Raw genomic sequence first — 26,677 nt, 5'->3', positions numbered from 1 at the left:
AAGCCACGAGATGTCAGTGTTCAACCCAGAAACAGTCAAGGTCCCCAATTCGTTAGAGAAACATACAACGATGTTTAGCTATTTACAGTGGGTTCCTCGGAGGTCGTCTGGTATTCTAACCTGCTAAAACCAGTTTGGTGTTCGCTAAGGGCCTTGAAAAATGCATTTTGGTGACAATTTACCCCCAACATGAACGGACAGGGTAGATTTTGTTTAGTTGCAACAGCATATCCCGAAAGACAGTGGGTCCTGTACCCTTGTGGTAAGATTTCAGTACATTGGGCGTGGCCTCTGTGTAGGTAGATCAGTCTAGGCATTACTCTATAAAACTGTGCGGGCCGTTTCGTTTGGCGCAATTATCTGTCTGGCAGTGCATGTCTTTTTCGCGCCATTCTGCCACAGATTAACAAATTCGTAAAGCACTGCATAGCTCATTTTACACAATGCAAACCTGACCACTTGCATGCAAAATTTCAAATTCTTCTATGCAGTCGTTGCAGACATATGGATACTTTTTTGACAGAACCATGCTTTGCCAAAGCCAAGCTTTAACCAGCCCAAAGGAGCACTACCCAATTAAATCACTGCATATTACATAATGCAGCAGCTCAACAAACCTGGTATTCAGTTAATTGGTAGCGACACACCTGACTTCACACTTTTTCATTCACATATCTTATATGAGATCGGAGTTTGTGAAAAAAAGAACGCATTTTCACCTAGGCATACCTTCGAAACTGAAATATTCCATATTAAATGTCAAGTCTGTATTAAAACTGCAATGGGGCCAGTGAACAGACATTCTATATTCGAAAAAGGAAATATCTCACCCAGCTGCGAGAAAAAAAAAGAAAAAAAAAACTTGATAAATACACCACGTCCACAAGCTTCTAAAAGCTATCAAGCAGTATTCGAACTTCTGTCCTTTAAGCTCTCATGCTTGAGAAATTTACGAGCATTTTGCCTCATACATCATAGTTATCAGCCAATTTTCACTTATACCGTCTATGGGCGGATAATTTAGCGGTTTTTGATAAAATTAAATGAGAGCATTCGCATCTGGTGTTAAAGATAGTAACCAAGTTCTGGATCCAGCAAAGTTGAAAAGATAAGCGGTCTTTAATCCCTTTATTCACATTACATCGTCTCTAACCTTGATTACTTTATACCACGAACAAAAGTCGGTATGCGTTCGTTTTGATAAAATAAACACGCTATAGCAAGCAGAATGCGGCCATGAGAAATCGCGCTTTAATTGAAGGACGTGTTTGTTAATTAAACATAGGTGATTTTCTCCTGTTAGACCCCTTGAGACCAAGCAACGGGCTCTAAGTCTTAACCACCGTGAAGGTGCAGCGGGCACAAATTAATGTTTGCATGGGTTGGAATATGATTCTACGCATGATGGAAATCAAATGAGGTGATTGTCAAGGCTAATGTTTGTCGTTAGTGATCGCCATGCTGAACCTATCATTCTAGACAAAAGTTCACGATGGATTTTAAAGTAAATATCAACTGAAAAGGATCCGAGTGATTTATATTTTAATTTCGCCAATGACTTTCTACTGTTTCACCTTTCATTGCTCTGGAATTTTTATCATTTTTGTAAGCTGTTTTGTAACTTGAGAGATAATTTAAAATATGTACAATCATGCACGCTAGTTATAAAAAACTAATCTATTTCACTCACGCGCTGAGGAATTACTTCTCCATTTTTAGGCACAACAATGAAAAGACCTACGTAAAAACTGACAATTTTTGACACTGCAAATTGCCGTTGTCTAGGTATCGAAATCACCTGACCTACCACCTGGCCGGACCATCCGATATCTTCCAGCGTCTCCAAGCCGCATAGCGATCATGTTTACCGTGAATGCAATCAAAATGTGAGTCTCCTGTTTGAACGTGGAGAGGCGATTTAGGTCTTAAAGCGCTCACCTTGGTCACCTTGAACAAGGCAAACTGGCCAGTTTGAACACAGAGAGGTACCAATGATGTGTTGACGCAGGTTATAAGCTAATAAGGAACAGACAGCCTTGAAACAAACCGGGGGATCCCATAACGACGAGGAATTTCGACACTGAGCGAGAGGTATAGCTGTGTAACAGTTGACAACAGCTTGGTGGGGAGGAACGTTACCGGTATTGGTCTTCGCTGGTTGAGAGGAAAGGTCTTATCATTTGGCGGCTACATGAGTGATATTTTGTGTCGATTAATTCTTTGTAAATACTGAACACTCAGACTGCAGACCGCGGCAAATCAAGCCACATTGAAATCAGACATTAACTGGGAAAGGATGAAAGAGAGAAAGCTTATGCATTGGGATTGAAACGGTTTGCAAAATTGCAAGAAAAAAGTAAAACACGGTAAAACCCGTGAAATGCTTGGAAGAGCGAAAATTGAGGACAACAGTATTCAAAAGAACAACATTTAAACACTGGACTGTTTGGTTTCACAGCTCATTCTATATGCATAACTTCGAATGGACGAAGGTCGCCTCAGTAATGAGAGGAGTATATGAGAAAACACGGAAAGATTGGTGTTATTTATTAGGCTCGATTTAATGAAATTTGTAGGGATTTGTGCATATCCCTAGCACCTGGCAATTCGCATAACCAGGTGAGTTACCGGTCAACCTAACTACTCTGAAACATGTGAAGGTTTTGATCTCGTCGAAAATAATACGTTATAATTTGTCTTCTTCGGAAAAGAGAGATGGCCACACTTTTCAATTCCAAGAAAGTTGAAGCAAGTGGTCGCCCGGAATTTTTGAATATGTCTGAGCGATCTCCTCAGGTTCAGTCAGCAAATTGGAAAGAAGAGACGGGCTTGCAGAAGACTCTTCAGCTTTTAAACAAGACCGAGAAAAACGTCGTAAATCAAATTGCCACAGAGCAGCGTGTCATACATAAACGATTCCTTCGACAGCTTTCCCTGTCGCGCCTTGCGTATGCGCGTATGATGGGGGATAGAGAACAAGAAAGGGCCCTTCGAGCCCAAAATAACGAACAGCAGCGCAGCAGAAATGCAGAAGATAACGATTTAATGTTAAAGAAGATACTCAACAGAAAGTCAAGGTCGTTTGGACCGGGGCTTGACGGAGGTCCGGTCAGGAAACCGCCTCCAATTCAGCCGCCAACGCCTGCGTTCCCAGAGTATCCATCAAAACCAGCGCGCAGCAAATCACTGGGAGACAAAACGTGCCTTAATTTTGATGAAATTGCGCGCCTTTTACGACCGAAGAGCGTGGTCAGTATTGCAGAACCAGTCGTGGAACTGCGACCAACGACGGCGTTCGAGCTTGTAACTCCAGACGGAGTGTCAGAAAACGACGAGGACGGCGATTTAGAGAAGGCCGGCACAAAACCTAATGACGTTTTAGAACCGACCGAAGTGAAAATGAAACAAGATTTACCACCCATAAACTGCGATAATAAGAAATTTAGAAAAGAACCGGCAAAACAAAAACGCGCGTATTCCATTTCCTTTGGAGAATTGAGAGGTTCAGCTTCGCCCAGTGACAGAAATTTATTGGACGACTTGGAAGATTTGCCAAATGTAAGCACCCACCGCCCATGCACGACCCAATTTGCAGGTACAATGGGTTCGTCATCAGATGCTGGAGAAAATCTGAGCAAATCCAGCAAATTGTGCAAAAGAAAAGGAAAGAAACACAACCATGGATACAAAATTCCTTCCACGAACGACAATGCATATAGAATTGTCAGTTTGAAGGACTCTCAGCTAAAATGGGATAACATGGAGGAGAGAATGCGTGGATTTTGTGATTCTATTAAATCACTTGAAATGGAGACAAATATACACAAGGATTATTACTCATCGCGGATGATGGAAACATCTCGCATACGCCGCATGCAGCAGATTCCTCTCGTTCTTCCGGGCACCCCAGATGACGAATGGAGAGAAAATATCCAAAATTCGCGTGTGCCAAATATGACATTTAAACCTTTGGATTACGACAGCGTGGATGAATACAGTTCTAGATCAGCTTACATAGAATTCCCAGCCCCTGTGTCTCAGGTATGGGCACCGCCGGTCATGGAGTAGCACAACGACTTAATGTGTTAGGTGTGAAAACACAATCAAGCGTTAGCTGTGAATTTGCAATTAAATGAAATCGCGCATCGCCTAGCGTATTTTCATTGCTGAGGACTCGGTTATTGAGGAATCGGTTGAAGCTGTATACGACTTTTGCTTGTGCAGAAATGTGGATTTGTTTTGAATATTTAAGCTTAATTTTGCAAAGACACCGACAAATTCACACGGCTAATTTCGACGTCGTTGGCTTACTAAGGTCAGTTATAGGCCTATGGTAAACCTGTCGTTTGCATTTACTCTTAACGACGTTTTAAATCACTTTGTTATGTAAAATAAGAAGAGTGCTGTTATGAAAGTGGGGAATTGAAATGAGGCTAGTCCACAGATTAAAAATATATCATTTTATTTGTGCACCTTGGTTTTTGTGTAACTTCCATTCTTAGTTACATTGGACGATCGCGTTAGAGTTAAAGCCATTTATGGCTCAATTTTATCCCAATCGATAATAGGAATTGTTTCTTTATTAACTAGCTTTGAGCTCAAGCCACCCTCTTAAAGGAAAATGTCTTACCACCAAACATGATGTAAAGTATGGACCTTCAGGTCGATTTAAGAAAAAATCTGCATTAAAAATTTGTGTAAAAACCTAGAAGTACACTTTCTCAAAACTATAAAGTAAAAATTATTTCAGTTGTAACGTTACATTCTTTACAAATTGTTCTTGTTTATCATTACTCGCACCACTTTTTGGGATAAAAATCTAGGCGAAGAAACGACAGAAGCTAGAAGACGGAATAACATCTTCACGATATGACGCCACGATCTCCCATTGCTACAGAGGTGACAAACACAATGTTTCGACACTGCTTTAAAGCTTTTGACTCATAAGAGGTTCTTACAACGCTTTCGATTTCCAACTTGATCTCTTGGTGTAACTTTCTCCTTTTGCTTTCATTTCATACTTTAAATCAACGTCAAAGCTTCTCAGATAACCGCACTGTTGAAGCCCTTCGCTGGAATTTGGATCAAGGTCACTCTTCATGAACTTTGCAGTCGTATTTGCAAGAGCTGTGCTCCACGCGGCTCCGAGGCCGAGCATCCTGGTTGGTTTGACTTCCGTTTTTGACGGATCGGGTTCTTCCATTTTTTTCTGTTCTGCTGCTTCTCGGAGTGCTTGCTTCCTCATGTCGTCTGAAAATCACGATTTGAAAACGCTCTTTTAGTTATTTCAAACAAGTAATACGTAGTTGAAGATAGTTTACAAAAAATAATAATAATAATAATAAATAAATAAATAAATAAAACGGCATCAAATAAACCAGTTAATCATAAATAAAAAGTAGGACTACTGGCACTCATACACCCCTACTCTGGGCCACACTGAAGGCCCATATCATGTACCTTACCTACCCTATCGCTATATTTATTTATTTATTTATTAACGTGACATGTGAGAGCCTCACCCGGCCTCATGGGCCTACAAGTCACCGTACTATATAATACTACAATATATCAGAAACAGAGAATAATAAAAATAGTAAAAAAAAAATAATCATCATAGTAATATATATACATAAATATTAAAGCTGGAAGTTAAATAAACACTATAATTCATGGTATACTCAGCACATGTGCCGCCTTAAATAAGACTGTCTGTCTTAGACTTAAACTGTCTTTTAAATAATGTGCCAAGTTTTTAGGTTTATTTACAATTATGTGTATTAACGTTTTAATTAAATCTTCCCTGTCGACATTACTGCCGTCCAGGTCTCTCTTATAATTCTAAAACCAGAGTGCAAGGTGCCCTTTGATACGACGATTCTACTTTGGTTAAAGGTCCTCAGATATGCCTTGATAATATTTTGATACAACCATCCCCTGTTTTATTTTATAAATGACATCACTACTTATATGACCGCTTTAAATGTTATTGGATACTTCTCAGAAGTAATATCCGTGACAGATAATCGGTAAGATTGAAATTGGCGTTCTGCAAACATGCCAACTTTTAATTTTTCGATGTCAAACAAATCTAAGCAAATTCAGTGAATCTTTTGTTGTGAATATTGCTATCTTTTATTCCATACTTCATTTGCCCTTTTTCATTCGTGCATTCTTAATCGACAAATCCTACTGAATCAATTCTCCTTACGGCCGAATCAACATCGCCGGTAATTCATATCATTCAATTTCTCTATTCAGTCGTAACGTGTTGAATGGCCTACGTATAAATGTTTGCAGCTGTGCTTTTAGCAAATAAAACGTAAGTGCGATTCCTAATTATATCTGATCACTTGATTGGTTTTGTCGCTATCCTGTAGCTCTGAATTCCCGTGGAAGGGATAGAGCTAACCAGCGTTGGTGTTTTCAGTGTTTTATTTCACTTAATTTTTTAATCTTTACATTACACCTCTAAAATTGGTAAATTTTGCAAACACTTTGAAGTACTTACAACTGGTTTACAATTAAATTTGTTTGGTTTTTGCACAATTGTTTAAAAAAAAAGAATACATCTGTAATATTAAAATGATTACTTGTAACTTAAACTACCATTTGACATCTTTTATTTTACCAGCGTAATCCGTTTTCCACTAAATCATTCACATACCAGAGGACAGAAAGAATACAACAGATTGCAATTGATCACATCTGATGCGATACAAAGACTTTCATATTACATATTTTATGGAGACCTTTTTAATGTTGAAGTTATTTGGACTACAAATTATGTTCAAATTTACACGCGAGGAGCATGAGGTTGTTCTATTTACCATAAGTATCAATGTAATCGGCAATGTCAATATGCCAGCATTACTGGCTTAACACTCAAAGCGCCAACATATTTTCATGATGTTCTTCACTTACAAAAGCGTGCTTCCTGGGGATGAAAATTTATATTTGCTTTGGTTTCTTTTTCTTTTATTTGAGAATAAAAGAGAATAATTAAAAAGAAGCTTTTACGAGCTTGGAAGCGCTCTTTGCAAATATTTGTTCGCTTTCTCGGGTTCTATTTTTATAAGATCTTTGTGGTCGACGGAGAAAAAGACAAATATCTTAAGGGAATACAGGTTTCTATTCGCCTTGAGTATTACGTATCAAGTGCGACCTATCGACTTTAAAACTTGCTTTAAGGACATCACATTAAGATTAACATGCTGGGTTTTTTTTTCATTTATACTCTCCCTCCTGTTTTTCATCCCTTCTATAACTTCCATTAATAAGCAGATCTTTACGAAGCAGAGAAAAGCAACTTATTTTCAATTTTTTTCAATAAATTCAACTCACCTTCTTTGATATACTTTTGATGAAAATCGTGTAGTTTATCACCAATATGATTCCCGTGCAACATCTCGGCCTCACGAAGTTGCTGCAACTGTCTCTTTTTCGCATTTGTTGGTAGTTTGAACTCTGCTCTTCTGAATTCCAAGTGATGAGGAACAACGTTGCCCTGTTCGTCTTTGACATATATGGGAGGCAGCCCTGATAAGGCTTCTTTCACTTTTCGCTCTCGCTCTTTTCTTTTTCTCTTATTGTATTCCACAAAGCTGAATTTCTTGTCCTTATTTGAGCTGGTAGAACTAACAGAATGTTTCCTATCAGAAAACGATAAGGAAGGACTTGTTAATAACTGGAAATCATTTTGCTGCGAAGTAACTTGTTTTGTGTTTTTTCTATGCTCACACATAGGTAATACTGGAGAAGTATCGCTGGCTGCGGAAATCAAGTTTAAATTTTTCACCGAGCCATTCAGTGACGATTCATTACTCTCGTCAATTATGGAAAGCTTTCTTAGGGAAGGCTCAGTTTTTAATGTACAGCGTTTTTGTCCAATTTTGAGAATGTCAGGTTTTGTTGCTTTGCTGTCTGTTTCATCGTGTTTTGAGATAGTCCCTTTATTGGGTAAAGAGTGCGTGACTGTTTCATTCAAAGGCGGCAATTTAAGTCTGCTGGAAGATGTTTTATTTTTCACTTGGATTTCTCCTTCCGACTTCTCTCTTACGAGAGGTTTGGTCGAATCCTTAGTCACTTCTACAACTTTTGTTTTACGTTCAAATCTGTTTTTTCCTGTGTCTGAATTCCCATCAAAATCGCTGCTGCTTTTTACGTTGTCATTTGAACCGCTGAAGGGGTGATTAGGAACAGAAACCGCGTCCTTGTCCTCGATCTTTAATGGGTTTATTTTCGTGGTATCACGCACCGCACAAGGAGTCGGTTTGGTCGGTGAGGCAGTATTTGTGTTTGTTTCTGCATTACTGCACCGAGCGGTGTCACTGTCAATATTAGCACCGTGGCTCGTACTTAGGTAAAACCCTCTTGAGTCTGCCAAATTCAGGGTTAAACCCACACCGGTCTCATGCTCCTTCTGTCCTTTTGAACTTTGGGGTTTTGTGGAAGAACTGGGGACTCCTTTCGCCTCCGTATACAAAGAAACGATTTTGCTGCCCTTTCCTTTCGGATCAGATGTGTCAGAATGAGATAACTTGTCCAGCACCATCAAGTTAATCTTTTCTTTGTTTTGGCTCATGATAACCCTGTATTTTTCTTGCTCTTTTTTGTACGCTTCATACTGAAGTCGTTTCTTGTCCATGTTCACTCTGAGCATCGTCTTGTAAACAGAGTGCTGTCCTCGTTTGATATTGCCAACGATTATGTTATGTTCTCTATGCCATTGGCTCAGTTGCTTTTTAAGCGCCCTGTTGGCGGCCACGTTATAACATAGGGCCTCGTGGCTTATTTCGCTCTTCTTCGTCCGCTTTAGGGTTTGGATGTCGTCCCCGCTCATTTGCGACATCGTCTTGAAAGACGTGCGCTTGTTCTGGCGGACGGTAATAAGGGGTTCCGCGCGCTTCATTTTCTCTTTCTCATTTCCCTTCCTGACGCTGGTTAATCGACCATGGTTAAGTTCCGAGTACGTTGCTAAATATTTGCCCCTTACAAAGGTCACTTGCTCTCTGTTTTAATCGGTTTGTGAAAATCGACGCAACGTGAGGTAATGTCAACGTTTCAGTGAAGCTCTACAGTGATAATGATTCTGGACTTTTACTTGCTAAGCCTGAAAGAAAATGAACGGCTTTTTAGTTAAGAAAAAGCAATACATAAGTCCCAGTTGGTTTAAGTTTGAATAGCAGCTGGAGGGGTTTACGGTTTCCTCATAAAAACGCTAATATATACATGTACAGAAGTTGGAATTCCCTACTAGATAAATTACAGGGCTTTGTGAAGGAACGTAGCCGTTGTTCTAGTAATAGAATTAAAATTATGGGTTCAGAACTATTTGGCTGTGAAAATGAACATTGAGTTATAGCCCAGTATTTATACAAATAGAACTTGTGACAAATGTTAAAGTCAAGAAATCATTTAAGTATGAAATTTTTAAAGAAATCACGTGAAATGAAATATATTGTGCAGACATGTCCAAGAGCACGAAGCGCTTAAATTAAAGACCCCGTTGCGAGAGAAAACTTTTTATCTACCTCGTAACATAACCAATTCCATGATAAAAAACGATGTGACATGACTGCTATTTTATATACTGTAGCTAAATTTTGGAGACATTCATAAAAATTGACAGTTTCAATGAACTTGTTAAATATCCAAATTTGAAATTCAAGATAAATTGTCAAGGCCGTCATTTTAGTATATAAATATCAGGTTGAACAACAAATGCCTTCGTCTTACTTCAAGGTTTGAGAAATTATTGTGCAATAAATAATGTTAATTGGGCGCAAAGTGCGACCTTGGCAAGGTTCGTTACATTTCACATCATTCACAGCAGTCTTATCCAAGCTTTTTTTAAGGAGAATAAGACGCGTGTCACGTCACATTAATCAGGTTTCTGAAATATGTTAAATATTATGGCGTTGACGTCACGTACACTTAACCTCACCACGCTTTAAAATAATAAAACGCTACTGCTAGAAACCCAATACTGTGGAAACTGCTGCATTTTTCAAAACCTCTAACGCGTTGTGAAATGTGTTTCAAATCCACCTTGAATAGATGAGATGAAAAATATGATGTATGAAAAAATTATTCACAAGTCAAATATATTAGGGGTTCAGATGCACGTGTCAGATTTATAAAAGAGAACAGCACAAGATGTATAAAAATTTTACCGTACCATCTAACTACTAAATATCGACCGAAAGACACTTTTAAAACGCATATTTAAATAATCGTGGCGATATGTACTCCACCTAATTACCACCGTAGTAGACATAATTTTAAAAACGTTTACAGAAAAGATGAAAGTACTCCTATTCAGTGCAATTTTACACATTTTGGTTTAATGAAAATGACAGATCTGCATTTCTCTTCTTGTATAAATTTCTACAACAGATAAAAGAATAAAAAAAGACCACTCACTCAACTGAACACAGGGTGCGTCTGAATTTCAGCATCCAGTTCAATGCCATGCTTGACTTTGTTCAATGTGACATTCTATCACGGAACTCAGATTGATGCCCTATTCGTGATATCATACAAAATTCCTCTCACAATCTAAATTAGATACATGTATCAGACGCCGTGACATCTTATCTTACATAAGCAACAAAGGTCCAATGTTCAGGTTATTAGTTTTTTGGCACGTTTAAAATCATATGGCCACATTTCTGTTTTCTTACCTGACCCTGAAATCCATTAAAGTCTACAGAATACCTGTTGTTGTCGGGGTACTTCAACGTTACCCAAATGTTTGTCGAAGCGTAGAATACTCCTTAAAGTCTACTGGTTCATCTGTAGTACCTGTAGTAGGCCTTCTCTTTTAAGTCAAATTCCCATGAGTGTATTACCAACTTCGGCTCTATGTATATTAAGTTTTGGAGTTTTCTTACAATTAAAAATTACCTAATTTCAAACAATATCCTACTGCCGGCAATGTGTCATTGCTTCCTATTCTTCCGCCTGTTTCCATTGGCAGCGCACTTGTATAGTGTCAATACACCGCGCTCGCTGAAGATCTATATATTTGTATCGGGTGGGCCACGGGTATATTTGGGGAAGGGAGGAGGGTAGATGTTTTTTTAAAAGCTGCGTGCGGTGATATTGGGGGTATACAGTTGGGTGCACTAATGCGCTCACCGGTGTCTTTGATTATTTTCACTATTAAATTTTATTGGCACGTTCATATCAGTATGTTTGAACATTTATAAAAGATAAAGTACACGCAGTGAATAATCATTGAAAAAGCAGGCCTTTTCTGAAAGAGCAGAACTTCTATTTCTTAAAAATACCAAGTGGGAACAACGGAAGCTGAAGTTATAGCCTGTGAGAAAAAGACACCGTTATCTTATTAAACTTTCCTTGTTTAAGTTCAAACACATATTTTGTTTAATGTTATCATTCCTCATTAAGATAACGCCAAGAGGCAGAAAAGTAAACAAAGGTGAGAGGCAATTTTAGACTTAAAATATAAATGTCGACGCCTGAGATGAGACCTCCCTTTAAAAATTAATGAAAATTTCTCATTAAGATGGCGCCAAGAGGTAGAAAGGTAAACAAAGGTAAGTGACAACTTCAGACTTTAAAATATCGACTACTAGAATGAGACCTCCCTTAAAAACTCACGAAAATTCACCCTGTGTCCCCTAAGAAACATTGTCAACTATCCCTGATATACAACAGTTATAGTGGCCGCTGTGTTCGCTTAAAGTGTTATTTTATCTGCCTGCAATGAACAGGGGATCAATTTACTGCGCCCTATTGCCTACACACAAAGGGTGTAGTTTGCATTATTTTCCTGAAGTTATAGCATTATTGACCCACACAGTTTAGCCGGGTGGCAAACGGGGCAAGATGTACGTGCAAAATAGAATTTATCGGCGCCTATTAGTCTGTCTTGATTTCTATGCAAACATCAAATTTTCCGTATCAGTGAAGGTGAATTTATACTTGGATTTTCACACCTCTGTCGGAACTATATATCCAGTCGGTGTTGGATGTCCAATTACATTCCTTTCTATCTGCTATTTGGACATTTTAAAATAAGATTCAAATGATCAAAAGTTTCACATAACTTTTTTTCTTCTTCGGCAAGGAGTTGGGGGGGGGGTGTCCTTACTGAGTTTGATCATCTCCTTATCCTGTTATCTTAAAATTCTGACAGGTATTTAAAGACGGTTGTATTGACAAGCCCAACTCGAAGTGTTAAGTGCTGTTCTGAATGTCAAGTAGTCGTGAACAGATATATGGAAGATCTACTCCATGCTGCAGGGGTTGAGAGCATCAATTAAAGTGCATATATAATCAAGCATTTATTACGGTACCTCACGTGGATTAAATCAACATTCAGCACTTTATCCTTGTCGAGATAGTCCTTCATCGAGTAAACTCTAGGGTGTTTGATTGCGAAATCATTTAAGAAAAAATATACAGTGGTATTTAAATGTATTCACAATGCAGCAGAGTAGGACGCCTAGTCATTAATAGTAAAGCATGTTCCTATTGAAAAAATATCGTGATTTTGATCATTAAACAAAATTGTGAAGTTGATTTTTAAGAAAAGAAACAACATCAAAATCTAGACACGCACAAGAATTGCCATTACTTATAAAAGGGTTAACACATGCGCTGGAGTTTCTCGAAACAATACATCCGCAGTTGAATCAGGTAATCGACGTCCTTTTAAGAGTCCCCTTCTTTTTTTACGTGTGTATGTTACCACATATAACCGCATCAGTGCTGATTAAAAAACAGTTCGTGCGAAAGTAATACACGAGTTGATGCAACTGTTGACAGTGTCAACTGCAATTCATTAAGCGTGTAAATAAACCGTGCGCTATGCATTAAAGAACAGTTACATCTATGGAATTCGTTAAATTAGAAATTCAGTGGCATTTGTGGAATTCTAGAAGAAACATTTCAATGTTGTCAACGTTAATGGGTATTTTTTAAGAAGCAAGCACGAAAAGTACAATAAGAAAATTTCAAGAATTTTTACTCAGCATTAGTTTTTTTAAATTTGATACCTCTAAATAATATCTTTTTTCCTTTTTAATACCCAGATTTGAAAGTCCTATGAAAACTGCCAAAAGAGTCACATCGAGAAAGTAAATCATTGTGACACTATTGACACGCGCTGAGACACCGTTATTTGCCAAGTATGACTGATGCAAAAAAAAAAAATAATAATAAATAAATAAATAAAAAAGGATCGCACAATCTTAACTTCCCCCGAATTCTGGCCCGTCGGACCTATATATTATTTTTTTGCCATAGTACTCAAATATTAAATGCAATTAAAACCAGTCTTACTTACCTTTGTTGACTTGGCTTGATAATGTTTTTACTCATCTCTGGTCGAACTCAACGCGCCAGAAAATACACAATTTGTTATCAACAAACTGATATGAATGCGTGCACCTAGAATTTAGGCCTTGTTGTTTTTTACTTGTATTTTAGCCAACTGAAGTTAACCTAAAAATAAAGAGAATAGCACCGTAATAAGTTAGATTTTACGAAATGCGCGTTTCCGCACACATGCAGCTGATTTATAGTGAAATTCACCGTCAGCGACGTCCAAAAACTTGCACTTGATATCGGACTCGTGTTGTTATTTTTCATGAAGAAAAAGATCACAGGGTGAAAAAAACGAATGAGCAATTGGCGATATTAAACAAACAAAACCCACAATACTATTCTCGTATATCTTTATAAATCTAATCAGCCGAACGAATAATAGCTCACTCTAAATGAAGGTAAACTTCACTAAAAATAGCGTCCAAAACAAGGCGTCGTTTGTTATACTCTTTACAGGCCGGCTTTAGAGAATGGTGTGTAGCAACCTGGTATTTATGGAAACGAATAAACATGGTATGCAAAAGGGGACTAAGTGTATTGTCACCTGTAGTGTCCCTAAAAATATTTCAAGGTGAACACCCTCTTCAGGTGAGCCTTGGACGAAATATCTCCCAGACGTTATATCATCCCTATTGATTCAACGGCTAACTTTGAAGTATCAATTATTATGAATAATGCACATAATAATTGGGTTTTTTGAAAACCTGCAAGACCGTTTCTAAAAATAAATAAATATATTCGGTAGACCGTGAAAATTTTCTGTGAAGCATCAGGTGTCAGAGTTCACGATAAAGCGCTTTTCATAAACTCCCTGGTCTTAATCTGGTTAACTAGCGTATGAAAATTAAATGAAAATACTGAAATTTTATATGTCTCTGCTATTCAGAGAAGGAAAAACAGTTACGTAGAACAAAACTTTAAGAAATGGTTGAAATACTATCGGTCCCGCTTATTCCCAAGCCATTAAATCTTACTAGGGTTTTAGAAATGAGAGAGCCGGGTGTCTTTGTAAATATGACCTGAGAGCGTTCAAGAAAATAGCCTACAATTAGCGGCGCATGGTCTTCTATCTTGAATCTTCATATCTAGGCTACGATAATAATATCTAAAATTAATCTCATTAAGAGACGACGGTCATAAGCCGTAAATTTTGGTAGAAAATAGACGAAATATGCCTGCTTTTCCAAGCAGTCGTGTTAAAAAAAATAAAGATTAAGGCATAGACAAATACTTTCTCAATCCTTTTTTACATATATACGACTCTATGAAAGGTTATATTAGAAAAGAAAACGTGTCTAAATGACTCAATTTGGACCCTTGGAAGTCCAAAATGCCACTAATCTGAGTTGCCATTTTTGTTAAAATGACAGACATCATGCCAATTTAGATTATATGGTATTTTTACGAGTTGTACATCAATTAAAATCCTGCTGGTTGACATCAGCCTCGATAAAAAAACAAGGTTCAACAGCTATAGTTGAGCGTGTGTCAAATGTAACGTTGAATGTTGAAAATCAATACCTCCCCTCCTCCTCCTCCTCCCACCTAAGTTACATTGTACAGGGGCGGATCCAGGATTATTTGAAGGAAGGGGGGGGGGGGTCCGCGGATGCGAAGCCGACGCTCCCCCCCCCCCCCCCACGCCCCCCCCCCCCCACCCCACCCCCAACTTTGGCGTGGTGTCCAGGACCCACCGAAGGGCCCCGAAAATTTAGGGTATTTTAGAGGGAGAACGGTGTCATTTGGCACGGTTTAGAACTATGATTCAACTAGTCAACATTCTAACTTCAAGACTGGAATAGGCCCTATTAGTGTGATTTTTTTTCTTTCAGAAATCGAAGGGGCTACTATAATAGACTGTTGTACATGCATGCTGAACACTGATAGAACAAGAAGTTAAAATTTGCCAAATGTGGACGATAGATAGAAAACAAATATTCACAAATAATTGACCTATTTAAACGTCCAATTAGCCTATTTTAACGTGCCACCTGATTTTCAGTGATGGTGCTATGGAAAATCATTTCCAAAAGTGGCTTGTCTTTGCTCACTGAATGCCACCTTTTGGCGCTTTCATTTCCGTTTTCACATCTGCACATGCGTACTATAACTTCACAAGCAGATAATCAAGTGGTGACGACCGACGCCCAAGTATGTGAAAAGTACTGTTTTTTACATATTTTACGGCGCTGCAGAATGGCTGCACCATCTCACATCCAGGGAGACATTATAAACTTAAACGTTGGAGGGACAAGGTAACTAACTGTGCTTAAAATGTATTTATCGATGGCAAGTTATTTCACCAGACACTGACTGCAGAATGAGTCAAAATCAGATAGTCTCCTTATGAAATTCAGACGCGTTACAACATGTAAACACTGTACTTGAGACCGACTCACTTCGCTATTGAATGCTGGTTATACAGAACTATATTTTTCACGAAAAAAGAATCACTTTATATATTAATGCAAAAACGTATTTTTAATAAAGCGGTCAATATACCGGGTATGTAGTGGTTCATGAAATATTAAATGTTTATCTCTTTCCAGATTTTCCACATCCAGACAAACCCTAACATGGAGCACAGATTCCTTCTTTACTAGTCTACTCAGTGGGAGAATCTCTTCTTTAAAAGATGAGACAGGTTCCATATTCATAGATAGGGATCCCAAACTATTCTCACTAATATTGAACTATTTGAGAACCAAGGAAATTGACGTTAAAGATGTTGACATTTGTGCCTTGCGTCATGAGGCAGAGTATTATGGGATAACACCTCTGGTAAAACGACTGCTGCTGTGTGAAGATCTGGATCATTCATCATGTGGAGATGTTATATTTCATGGATATATCCCTGCTCCTAACCCTCCCCTGCATCGAGCTCCATCACAAGTGAATAACGATGACACAGAACAACACCAACACCACCAACAACAGCAACCACTGAATGAGCCTGTCTTGCCAAGGGAGACCTCTGTGAGACCTGGAAATGTGATGAGACTGTCTGAACGCACGGGTAGAACCCACTCACGGAATGCCTCTGCAGATCTTCATCTCAGCCACTCTCGTCAAGGCTCTCTAAACCTCCGCCACCATTCCCGCAACTCTTCAGTCGACCTGGCTCACCACCTTGCTCAACAGCAGCATTCTAGAAACTCCTCGATGGACCTGAGAAAAAACGACGTGTCGCTACTATTTGGTAACATGGGTCCCGGTGCCCACGTCCACCAAGCTTCTATGGATCCTCTGCGTGTCACCATAGTAAAGGGGCATCACAACTGGATAGCTGTGGCTTACAACCATTTTGTCTGTTGTTACAGACTTAAAGAGGCCACAGCTTGGCACCAGGTGTGGACCAGTCCATTCCTGGAGGAGCCAGTAGAGAGAATCGCCCTGAATGCCAAAGTGGCATCAGCCAATCAGGAGACTAATAAAATGCTGGCCGTGGCCACAGGTTCTCATATACACCTGTGGAGTCTGACTGATGCAGGAGAGGCTCGTGCTGTGGGCTTGTTTGATATGACAGTTTGTATAGACTCCTTATTCTTCATAGGGAGCCAGCTTGTGGGGCTGAGCCACACAGGGAAAGTGGGGGTGTGGCATTCCATGACACAGCATTGGCAGATACAGGACGTAGTGCGCATCACGAGTTACGACACAGCGGGCTCTTTTCTTATTCTAGGAGGTAACAATGGCTCCATCTATTACATTGACATGCAGAAATTCCCCTTGCGTATGAAGGACAATGATCTCCTGGTGACGGAATTGTACCGCGATCCTGCCAATGAAATGGTGACGGCCTTAAGTGTTTACCTGACGCCAAAGACGAGAGAGCTTAGTGGGAATTGGATAGAGATAGCATACGGCACCAATGCTGGGACAGTCCGTGTGATAGTGCAGCATCCAGAGACAGTGGGGCAAGGTCCACAACTGTTTCAAACCTTCACTGTACATCGAAGTCCTGTCTCCAAGGTCATGCTTTCAGAGAAACACTTAGTTTCAGGTACTTGTTATTTTCTTAATTCATTTTCTTTGCATTAAGATCAGATAGAAATTTAAAGTTAAGTCAGTGTATTGGTTAGTGAAGGACTGACAGAGATGGAGGTAGATGAAGTGAAAAAGGTTTTATTGGTTACTTAATTATAAATGTTGGTATTTCAGTTACATACATGTTTTATACATTTGTGAAAATTTATTGAAATCTTCTGTAAATTTTTTTTAGGTTCTGAAAATCTTTGTTTATCACACAAGGTTGAAGAAAATTCCTGAGAATTCAAACATTTTTAATGAAAATTAGGAAGTAAAAACTGGCTTGAAGAATGTTTTCCAGTTCAAATTGCTTCTAGATATTTTACGCTGACTGTTTTCTTTTTATTTTCCAGTATGTTCAGAGTATTATCATGTACGGACTTGGAGTGTAACCCGTTTCAGAGGCATGATATCCACGCAGCCTGGTTCTACTCCTCTGGCCTCATTTAAAATTGTCTCCTTAGAAGATACGGAACCCCTAGTCAGCTACTCAGCAGGAAATGATATTGGTAAGAAAATGGACGTTTAGTATTTTCATCTTTTTATCCCTGCAGTTTTGTGTTAGAAGTTAGGGGTTATTTTATTCTGTCCATCCCTGCATCTGTCTGTTCAAGCAGTTATGATTTCCAGTATAACATCAAGGAACTTGAAACTTGAGGGATTGATAGAGCTGTTGTCAAAGATCTACATGGGCCCTTCAGAATTTTAGTACAACTGAGGGTGTGGCTGTAACTTTTAAGGGGTGTCAGTGCTGTAAAATAATAGCCATATAAAGTTTGAAAAAAGACCCATGGGGCTATCTTATCTATAACAGATAGAAGGGTACTACTTTACTTTCTAAGCACTGTCTATTGATAAATTGCATATATCTGACAGAATGATGGAATTTGTTGGTGCATTCCATTAAACATCATTCTTCTTTCCTATATTAGGAGAGAGAGAGAGGGAGGGAAATTAAATTATTTTTCATTTTTCAGGTCCATATGGTGAGCAAGATGACCAACAAGTGTTTGTTCAAAAAGTAGTACCAGAAACCCACCAACTCTACGTCCGTCTCTCATCAACAGGGAAACGAGTTTGTGTCATCAAATCTGTGGACGGGACTACTGTGACCTCATTCTGTGTGCACGAATTTGAGGGGTCCAGCCGCATGGGGTCCCGACCACGTCGTTACATCTTCACGGGTCACGCCAACGGGAGTGTGCAAATCTGGGATCTGACCACGGCTTTGGATAAATTTCTGAAGGGAGAGCCAGACCAGGGGGATGATGGAGGCCCCACCCCCACAGAACTTATTAAGCTACTTGATGAGTGTGATCTGAGCAGCTCCAGGTGTAGCACTCCCTGTATAAGCCCATCCCCATCTTTACTGGGTCCCAGGGGGGACACTCCTTATATTAAGGCCTCCAACCTATCGCTGATCTCTATGCATGGGATTAATGGGGCTAATTCTAATGGAGAGCCTGTACAAGGTGCAGTAGGAGGCTTCGTGGGATACCAAGTAACCAAATTCTAGTAGCCCATGGATGGTCCTTTTCAAAGGTTTTAGTTTTATCTGTTCCAGACACTATACGAAAAGTGCCCCATTTTCAGCATTAATAGCAAAATAAGTTAAAATGCACAAATGGTTTGGATGCAACATTGGTGCTTTCTTCTGAAATAGTGATTATACGTACATATAGTGTGTAATTGTGGAAAGTGAATACAAAACAATGCTTACTATTGGAACTTTCTTGTTAGTTTACATGTTATGTATGTATGTTTTAGAATTTTAAAGAAGACAATTGCGGAGTGTTTTGCTTTCTGGTTTAAAAGTGTGCAATTTACGTGTACCCTTCAAAGCCTTATTAATCAACTTTGCACAGTGTTATTTATTAGGCTGCATATTTTAAAATTTTAACAGATGCTGTGAAAAATAATAAACGAAAGTTAAGAGGCATGATTAATTTTGTAAAGAGGAAAGTTTTTTATGATTGTTTGAGCACACATTATGCGATTGAAAATATATATTTTAAGATACCTGAGTTATCTGATCTCTTTTAAGAAGGAATTTTAAGTGTGTGAAACTATAACAAAATCCTGAATAACATGAATTAAATGTTTTATTGAGTTACACGGAAGTTTGTATTCTTTTCATCCTATATTGGTACAAGACTGCTTATGAATACAACCTCGGCAAACAACCTCGGCAACCAATATATCCAATTAACACAAAACCGTAAAAGATGAAAACTAAAATTTCACTTTTCCAGTAACATTTAAAGTTGCTGGCCAAGATTTTCATTGCAATACATTAGCAGAGAACAATTATTTTAAGGAGAAACTTAAGAAAAATCTGAAGGAACTAACACCAGCTAACTAAAGATTGCCTGTTTTCATTCCGTTTTACCTCTAGATTCAACAATAAAATTCTTAATCAAAATTGACAAAATCAAATTTTTAATGACTGTTGCATACAAAAGCCTTCTTGAAAAAATTATCTTTTTTAGTAATGCTATAAATATGATAAGGCTTATAAACTTGCTTGCTATTGAAATAAGAACACTGTTTTGGATTGAATTTGAAACCAATATCTGATCTAAATCTTTAAGAGAAACCAGTCCCTGTTCGTAAGAATCTTCCATGTTATAGCACGTGAGATGGTGTGGTTAATATATAACAATAATTTTACCCACATAACACTAATGCCACCTGTACAAATTACATAAATAATCTTGCTTATGATTAATTCTATGATGCATAGTGTATAACAACATGATACACATCTGTATTTACACATGGCACAGCCATCAAAAAACATGTAACTTACACAGCAAACCACAGCTGTTCAAAATATAAATAGTAATCTGAAGTTGGTTTCAAGGATATAATTTATTTGGATTGTTTTCAACGCTTCCAATTATTTTCAGACATATCATTTTCAGTATTATCCTTTCAGTTCAGACTAAACTAACAATGTGCTTTGAAATTTTAATAGACAATCTTATACTGCCAATTCAATGTATACATTCTGGTAAAAAGTTTGAGAAACCCATTAATTTAAAAATGGAGTAATCAAGGAGCATAATGCTTTTTTTAAATCAAACAATCCATTTTATGCTTTTGTATTCTTTGTAGTGGTAATAGATAATTAGCATACATTAATTTGTCACAAGATATATACTATAAATTGAAACAACAAAATGACTGGAATTCCAAAGGAAAACTGAAAGACAATATATACAATCATCTTAATCTGAAACCTCACATCTTAACTAGATAGAAAAATTGTGACTCGGCTGCAACTATAATAAAGCTCTACACACCCACTTGCATATAAAAACAGTTTGATTAATTTCTGTTGCACATAATAAAAATGAGAAATGCAAGTGCAAGTAAATGCACCTCTTAACTACATTATTTGAAAAAAAAAAAAACATTTGAATAATTACTTGGCAGCTTATCGCTGGTTGTTGTTATCTTTTCATTTTTGGAATACTACATGATACACAGTTGTTATTATCTTTAAAAGTTTTTGGAAAACTTCATACGTGAGCCTCAGTATTTGAAAAAATCTCTGAACATTTATTGTGGCACCAATATCTATTGGCCGGAAGTCCGAGGGTTGCCTTCAGAACTGAATTTAAAAAATCACAACTGCCCAATTCACAAAAACAAAGCTCCTGTCTGATACTATTTTTTGCTGGCACAACTGGAATATATATCAATTTGTACCATTATATTCCCTGCTAATTTCTCTGTAATCAATATTCAAAAAGATAAACATATAATCTTTGAGATTGCCCAACTAAGTCTAACAATCACCTGCTTTGTAAGCAATAAAAAGAGACAGATCATGATCTAGGCCATTTGCTAGGCTATCATTCTGATTAAGATGTAGGCCTTTGACTAGTAAAAGGACCCTAGAGGTAAGACATGGTATGCATTTTACCTATGAGCATTTTGCAAACCAAGCTGTGTGTAGGGTTACTTCAGATTGCTTTTGGTTTAAAACTATAGCACAAAGCTAAAGTGCAATTGTATACAGTCATTCCTTGGGATGATTTTGCACCAATGAAGTATATGCACCTTATGTCATAAATTAACACCGGGAGTGGTATATTTAATCCAATATGTACATATACTATGTTACCCTATCCATGTCAGTTAATTCACAGCCCTTGGTATATCAGCAACTTTCAAACAGGCATCAATATGATAAAAAGTAAATAGTTTCTGAAGTGTGCTTAGATCCTCATGGGATAAAGAGGTTAAAGTAATAATAAAGTATAATATAAGAAAATAATTTCTGAATAGACTGTGACTATGAGGCACTACGTTTCTTCTTCAAAGGTCCTTGATCATGACTGTCTTGTCAGTGTGATCAGGGTCCTTTCAGGAAGAGTCAAAATGTCATGCCTCGTAGGGAAAAGAAAAAAGTTTGGTCCTCACAGCAACAATTTACTTTTTTATAACTATTACACAAGAGACCATGAAAAATCTATTTCAGAGGATCAATATCTCCTATTGTGATTTCTTTATAGACAAAATTGATATGAGCTTAAAAAAAACATTCTTTATTGCAAAGTGCAAGTGTGTGCAAACCATACCTTACACTGATACATGGTCTTCTGATGAAAATGAAACACTGTGTTTATAACTTAATTGTGTAAAAGTTGCAGGACCCCTTGTCAATAGGTCTTGGAATCTGCTTCGACATTTGGAAAACAAATCTATCAGACAACAGCAAGGGATGACACTGTCATTTAGTGAAAAAGTTGGAAAATATAGCATGGGATCCATGGAGCTGACTAGACCAATGATATTTTTAGCTCCCAAAAAAGTCCGAAATCTGCTGATAGTCAGAAAAATCTCATCCCTATTAAGTTGTTGACTAGAGACCCAGATGTCAATGGAAATTCTTCACGCCTCATTCACTCCCATACACAACGTATATACCCCATCCGTTGTAAACTTTGGTATATCTTGTATCTGTGCAGTTATATGTCTCTTTTCATATGGTCCTCCCTCTATAAGGAGTGCTCATCTGGGTCAATTATAAAAGCCGAGAGGGCAAAAATCAAGAACACAACTCCACCAATCATATGGACTGAAAATGTAAAGGAAAAGCAAATCAGTTGTCAGTGACTATTATAAGGCAAAAAATACAGTATTTTATCTAGTAAACACAGTATTGCCTGAACTTTTCAGAAAGCAACATTACTGCAGTATACAAATACACATAGCCTTGATTACCTTCGATGGATATTCAAATAATTTTAATCCATTAATATTTCCACCAGATATCAGTGAAAGAGAGAGAGAGGAGTTTAAGTTCTGTTCAAAAATTGCCCTCAGTCTGTATGATTTTTAATTACACTGGAAGACTTCACATGACAGTAATACAACAGTGATGAAATCATGCCTCACCAGTTCTAGCTGAGATCCTCTGAGCAATGAACCTCCCCCCTAACACAGCTAACCCAGTACAGAGGGCATGACCTATGCACCCTCCCAGTATTACACCTGCTACCTCCTGAAACAGAAGCAGAGAGCAAATATTCACTGGTTGTATTAAGCCTATCTGCACTACAGAATGTAAATATGTGCTATTTTTCTTTTTTTTTTTTTTTTCACTTTTGATGGTGTTGTCTTTTTTAAATGATCTTATATTCACTGATAAATATTCCAAGGATACAATGAATACTACAAATATTGTAGGACTCATGGAGTATGCCATGGATATTCTGAACAATAACATGACCTGATATTCAAATAATCCTGCACATCATGTTAAAATACATAAAATTAATATTAACTAAATCATTTACATGGCCTTCTTAGATCATACCAGGACAATTAGTTAAGATCAACCATGATTTAAACTCTGACAAATAGTAAAAGATAGTGAACACAAATAAAAATATTGATTATTGGTTGAGGGCTGAATTTTTTTCTTTCTTTTATTTTTCTTTACCTCTCTGGCTCCTAATATAATTGTTGCTATTTGAGACCTGTCCCCCCACTCTGCTAAAAATGTTAATGTCAGAGACTGTATGAAGATCCTTGGTAAACAGGACAGCCAGCCACGCCTCTTTACCCGTATTATGCCTGTTTCTATATCTGTTGTAACATTCTCCTTCTCAAACTGAAAGATACATATAATGCATTAGTACAAGTGCAAAGAACAATGCGTTCACCTATTAATTAATAAGGAAAAATATGCTGAGGAAGAAAGCTAAAAGAACATAAAAGCTGTAATTATTTAAAAAATTAATCAAGAAACCATTGTAGCACTGTCAAAATGTTAAATGATCTGGACCATTCCACTGGATTTTTTTCTGTGACATCTTGTTTCCCTTGGTAAAATTTAGCCATTTCCTCATATCACACAAGGAAATAACCAAAGATCTCTTATATTCTCTCGAACCAAGAAGGTGGAAACAGTTTTTTTATTTTTAATCGGGGGGAAAGGATATAAGAGAAAAAAATTATGCATCTTGCTAAAAGACCTATTTGTTATTGCTACAGAAACTAATTCCTTTTTTTGACAAACAATTTTGTTCACAACAGTATTTTGAATTGAATAACCTATATGTGCATCTATATATGAAAATTTATCTGTATTCAAAGAAATTGTGGAAGCTCATCAGTATTTTATAACTCACCTCATCTTCCCTTTTTCTGAGATCTGCCTGAACTTCTTCATATTCTTCTTTGGCCTCATCATCAGACATTGTCCAGCCTACAAGTAAGAAATTAAAAAAGGTGTCCCATATGCTAAAAGTCCCAGAGATTTACAGTCCCCATGCATTTATTATTATTTCTATTATTATTATTATCATTATCTTTTAGGGGGAAGGGATAGCTTTATACTACAGCACTGGTTTGGGAGGGTTGACAAACATGGATTATGTACAATAGCAGTTTGATTATTTTGTTATATAATGTTATGCTAATATTCATATTATTTCTGATGTACCCCTAGATCTTATAAACTTTGCATGCACTTGTCAGCTTATTCATGTGATACCATTATAAATCATCAATTAACAAGACATACCTTCTCTAAGCATTTTGAGTCCAAATATTGCAAACAGAGCAGATGACAAATAAAATGTCAACTTTCTTGGGATGACAGTGGTGGCATAACCCAGACAAGCTGAAACATTGGCAAAAATAAATATATGACGTTAAGCAGTGTCAAACTTGCTGGAACCAAAATTAAACTGTTTTTAAAGGGATTATAACTCCTCGTATGAGATCTATATTTCACAATAAAAACATTGTGAACAACTCATAGAAATATAATGTATTCTGTTGTACAAGAAAAACGGCAGTTATAGCTATTATTCTGTTATCTTAGCTTGTCTTCAGAGCACCTGACCTCCATTGATGGCTATAGTCTGTTATGATCTCTTAAGAGATTTTAACAAAAAACCAAACTTTTTAGAAAAAAACCAGACTAACTTTGAATGTAAAAATGGATTCATTAATCATTGGTAAGTATGGGAAAATTGTTGTTTACTCCAGGAAAATTCATTTTTTGGCCAAAACGAAGAGTTATTATCCCTTTTATATGTTTCCATGTACCAGAACTATTTATTAACACTTTTTTTCCATTGAAGACATACCTGATAACACTGTCATCAGTCCTAAAGCACCCATGGCCCCAGCAAACACTATCAGTCTTGAATGTCTCATTGCCATGATAGCAGCAATGAAAAAAGTTTTGTCTCCAAGCTCAGAGACCACAATCACTGATATGGATGCTACGAAGGCATGGACAAAACCCAGGTCCATCTCAGGGATTTCGGGTTTCAGCTTAGAAGCAATCTTTTTAATGGCAACCTCCTGAAAAAAATTGTTTGTGGTACAAGTGTATGTTCAAACAGAAAAGGTGAATCTACTCCTGGAATAAAGCCCAAGATCAAAAGCAGATGTTGACATTTTGTGCACGAACCCCCCTCCCCCCCAAAGAAAAAAAATAGGTAGCAATGCCAGTTTAGGTAACCAGTTATATGCTGCCAATGGGAATACAAAGAGTTGGAATATGGTTGTGCTTGACAAAATGTAAAATAAGCATTTATTGAAAAACTCCACATGATTAAGCATGTTAGTTCACACAAACCTAGTTTTTGTGAAAACTGTAACAGTGAAAGTCCAAGTGTAAAGAACATTTGAAACCTCCACTCAGTATGCTGCCACAATAAGCAGATACAAGCAGTACATCCTAACATTAAAATTTGAACTGAATTAATTTTTTTTTTTTTTTTTTTGATTTTGTATTAAGATAAACATAATAAAGAACTGATGAAAAAATTAAATGGGAAGTTCTGATCAGAGTAAAAACATTACTGTTCCATATTTAAATGAAAATATGTGTCTAATGCAAAGTAATTAGTAAATTACATGGTAATTCAGTAATTAATTTTCACGCCATTTCGCCTTGCGAGATGACACTATGAAAATTAAAAACTAGCGGCACTATTTAACTAATCAAATATTTAAAACAAACAAACAAACAAAATATTTTACCTTAACATCATCCTTGGAATCATTTTCTTTTTTAAATTTCAGTTCCTCTGCATCTGATGTTATTACAAACAGCGATGACGTGACCAACAATATTAGAATTAATTCCGAACACCAAGCAAGGTGCCGGCTTTTTAAGTGTCTCGCTAGCATATTGTATGTAAAAATTTACGATTTGATTTGGCAAAGGACTTGACCAGTTTCCCTATCCTCCGTCAACGAAGAATTCACCGTTATTGTTAAGCGAAAAAGAGAGAACAGTACAAAATATGATTGATCTTTCGCTTCAGCTACCGATTGTAGGCTGCCATGTTGGCTACTACTCATGGCCCATATGGCGATTTTTCTGTTTCGGTTGGGACATTATCGGCACAGGGTTTGCCATAATATGTATCTAAAATCATATAAGCTTGAATAATGTGTAAATGATTTGATAAAGGAGAACAAAAATATGAATTTTTAGTTTGTAGGTTACAACTTTACATATTTTCGATCAAAGAAGTTTCCTGGCCAGTGAATACTGCATAGGGTCAAGGATGCCCAAGACAAGCCCAAATAATACTAACAAACTAGCACAACGTCATTCCAGATCAAGATATAGATTTGTTTTTAGTTCGATTGCGGTGTATTTAACAGAGGCCTGAATATCTAGATATATGTAAAGATGAATTCAAATAGTGCTTTTCTCTAGCGTAAAAAATTTAAGCAACAGTAACAACATAGCATTCTTTGTCTTGTTTTAACAAAATGCATGTTGTAATGCTCATCCAAAAGT

General features: G+C 37.3%; 4 protein-coding genes across 6 annotated transcripts; 2 read left to right on the top strand and 2 right to left on the bottom strand.

The window, feature by feature from the left end:
- Nucleotides 1–2,707: 2,707 nt before the first annotated feature.
- Nucleotides 2,708–4,302, top strand: LOC106167973 (uncharacterized). The gene has a single exon (XM_013546887.2). The coding sequence runs from the start codon at nt 2,716–2,718 to the stop codon at nt 4,066–4,068; it is 1,353 nt and encodes a 450-aa protein (XP_013402341.2). The 5' UTR covers nt 2,708–2,715; the 3' UTR covers nt 4,069–4,302.
- Nucleotides 4,303–4,470: 168 nt separating this feature from the next.
- On the bottom strand, nt 4,471–13,477 carry LOC106167972 (uncharacterized). Of its 3 annotated transcripts, none has more exons than XM_013546886.2 (3): nt 13,319–13,477; nt 7,345–9,112; nt 4,471–5,250 (listed from the first exon to the last, which is right to left on the bottom strand). In XM_013546886.2, exons 2-3 carry the CDS (start codon nt 8,909–8,911, stop codon nt 4,955–4,957), a joined length of 1,863 nt encoding a protein of 620 aa, XP_013402340.2. In that variant the 5' UTR covers nt 8,912–9,112; nt 13,319–13,477; the 3' UTR covers nt 4,471–4,954. The 3 variants fall into 3 exon arrangements, with proteins under 3 accessions (XP_013402340.2, XP_013402339.2, XP_013402338.2); XM_013546885.2 differs by lacking the exon at nt 13,319–13,477 and adding an exon at nt 10,909–11,024; XM_013546884.2 differs by lacking the exon at nt 13,319–13,477 and adding an exon at nt 10,686–11,011.
- Nucleotides 13,478–15,428: 1,951 nt separating this feature from the next.
- LOC106167947 (BTB/POZ domain-containing protein KCTD3) lies at nt 15,429–19,501 on the top strand. The gene is made up of 4 exons (XM_013546853.2): nt 15,429–15,614; nt 15,909–17,362; nt 17,742–17,897; nt 18,366–19,501. Exons 1-4 carry the CDS (start codon nt 15,457–15,459, stop codon nt 18,902–18,904), a joined length of 2,307 nt encoding a protein of 768 aa, XP_013402307.1. The 5' UTR covers nt 15,429–15,456; the 3' UTR covers nt 18,905–19,501.
- On the bottom strand, nt 19,478–26,246 carry LOC106167948 (putative divalent cation/proton antiporter TMEM165). The gene is made up of 7 exons (XM_013546854.2): nt 25,906–26,246; nt 25,002–25,221; nt 24,431–24,529; nt 24,036–24,112; nt 23,345–23,515; nt 22,798–22,903; nt 19,478–22,477 (listed from the first exon to the last, which is right to left on the bottom strand). The coding sequence occupies exons 1-7, from the start codon at nt 26,053–26,055 to the stop codon at nt 22,398–22,400; spliced, it is 903 nt and encodes a 300-aa protein (XP_013402308.1). The 5' UTR covers nt 26,056–26,246; the 3' UTR covers nt 19,478–22,397.
- Between the last annotated feature and the right edge of the window lie 431 nt (nt 26,247–26,677).

Source organism: Lingula anatina, chromosome 3, assembly GCF_051362555.1.
Source record: "Lingula anatina isolate TDL-2025a chromosome 3, LinAna3.0, whole genome shotgun sequence".
Classification (NCBI taxonomy): domain Eukaryota; kingdom Metazoa; phylum Brachiopoda; class Lingulata; order Lingulida; family Lingulidae; genus Lingula; species Lingula anatina.
This window is presented reverse-complemented; position numbering and strand designations above follow the sequence as displayed.

Excerpts from the sequence above, each read along its gene's own strand:
- LOC106167973 (XM_013546887.2), top strand. The coding sequence starts at position 2,716 with ATGGCCACACTTTTCAATTCCAAGAAAGTTGAAGCAAGTGGTCGCCCG.
- LOC106167972 (XM_013546886.2), bottom strand. The coding sequence starts at position 8,911 with ATGAAGCGCGCGGAACCCCTTATTACCGTCCGCCAGAACAAGCGCACG. Across the intron at positions 5,251-7,344 it reads TCAAAAGTATATCAAAGAAG|ACGACATGAGGAAGCAAGCA; the intron begins GTGAGTTGAATT and ends CGTGATTTTCAG.
- LOC106167948 (XM_013546854.2), bottom strand. The coding sequence starts at position 26,055 with ATGCTAGCGAGACACTTAAAAAGCCGGCACCTTGCTTGGTGTTCGGAA. Across the intron at positions 25,222-25,905 it reads ATTCCAAGGATGATGTTAAG|GAGGTTGCCATTAAAAAGAT; the intron begins GTAAAATATTTT and ends AATTTTTTTCAG. Across the intron at positions 24,113-24,430 it reads ACTCAAAATGCTTAGAGAAG|GCTGGACAATGTCTGATGAT; the intron begins GTATGTCTTGTT and ends TCTTACTTGTAG.
- LOC106167947 (XM_013546853.2), top strand. The coding sequence starts at position 15,457 with ATGCGTACTATAACTTCACAAGCAGATAATCAAGTGGTGACGACCGAC. Across the intron at positions 17,363-17,741 it reads AGAGAAACACTTAGTTTCAG|TATGTTCAGAGTATTATCAT; the intron begins GTACTTGTTATT and ends TTTATTTTCCAG. Across the intron at positions 17,898-18,365 it reads CTCAGCAGGAAATGATATTG|GTCCATATGGTGAGCAAGAT; the intron begins GTAAGAAAATGG and ends TTCATTTTTCAG.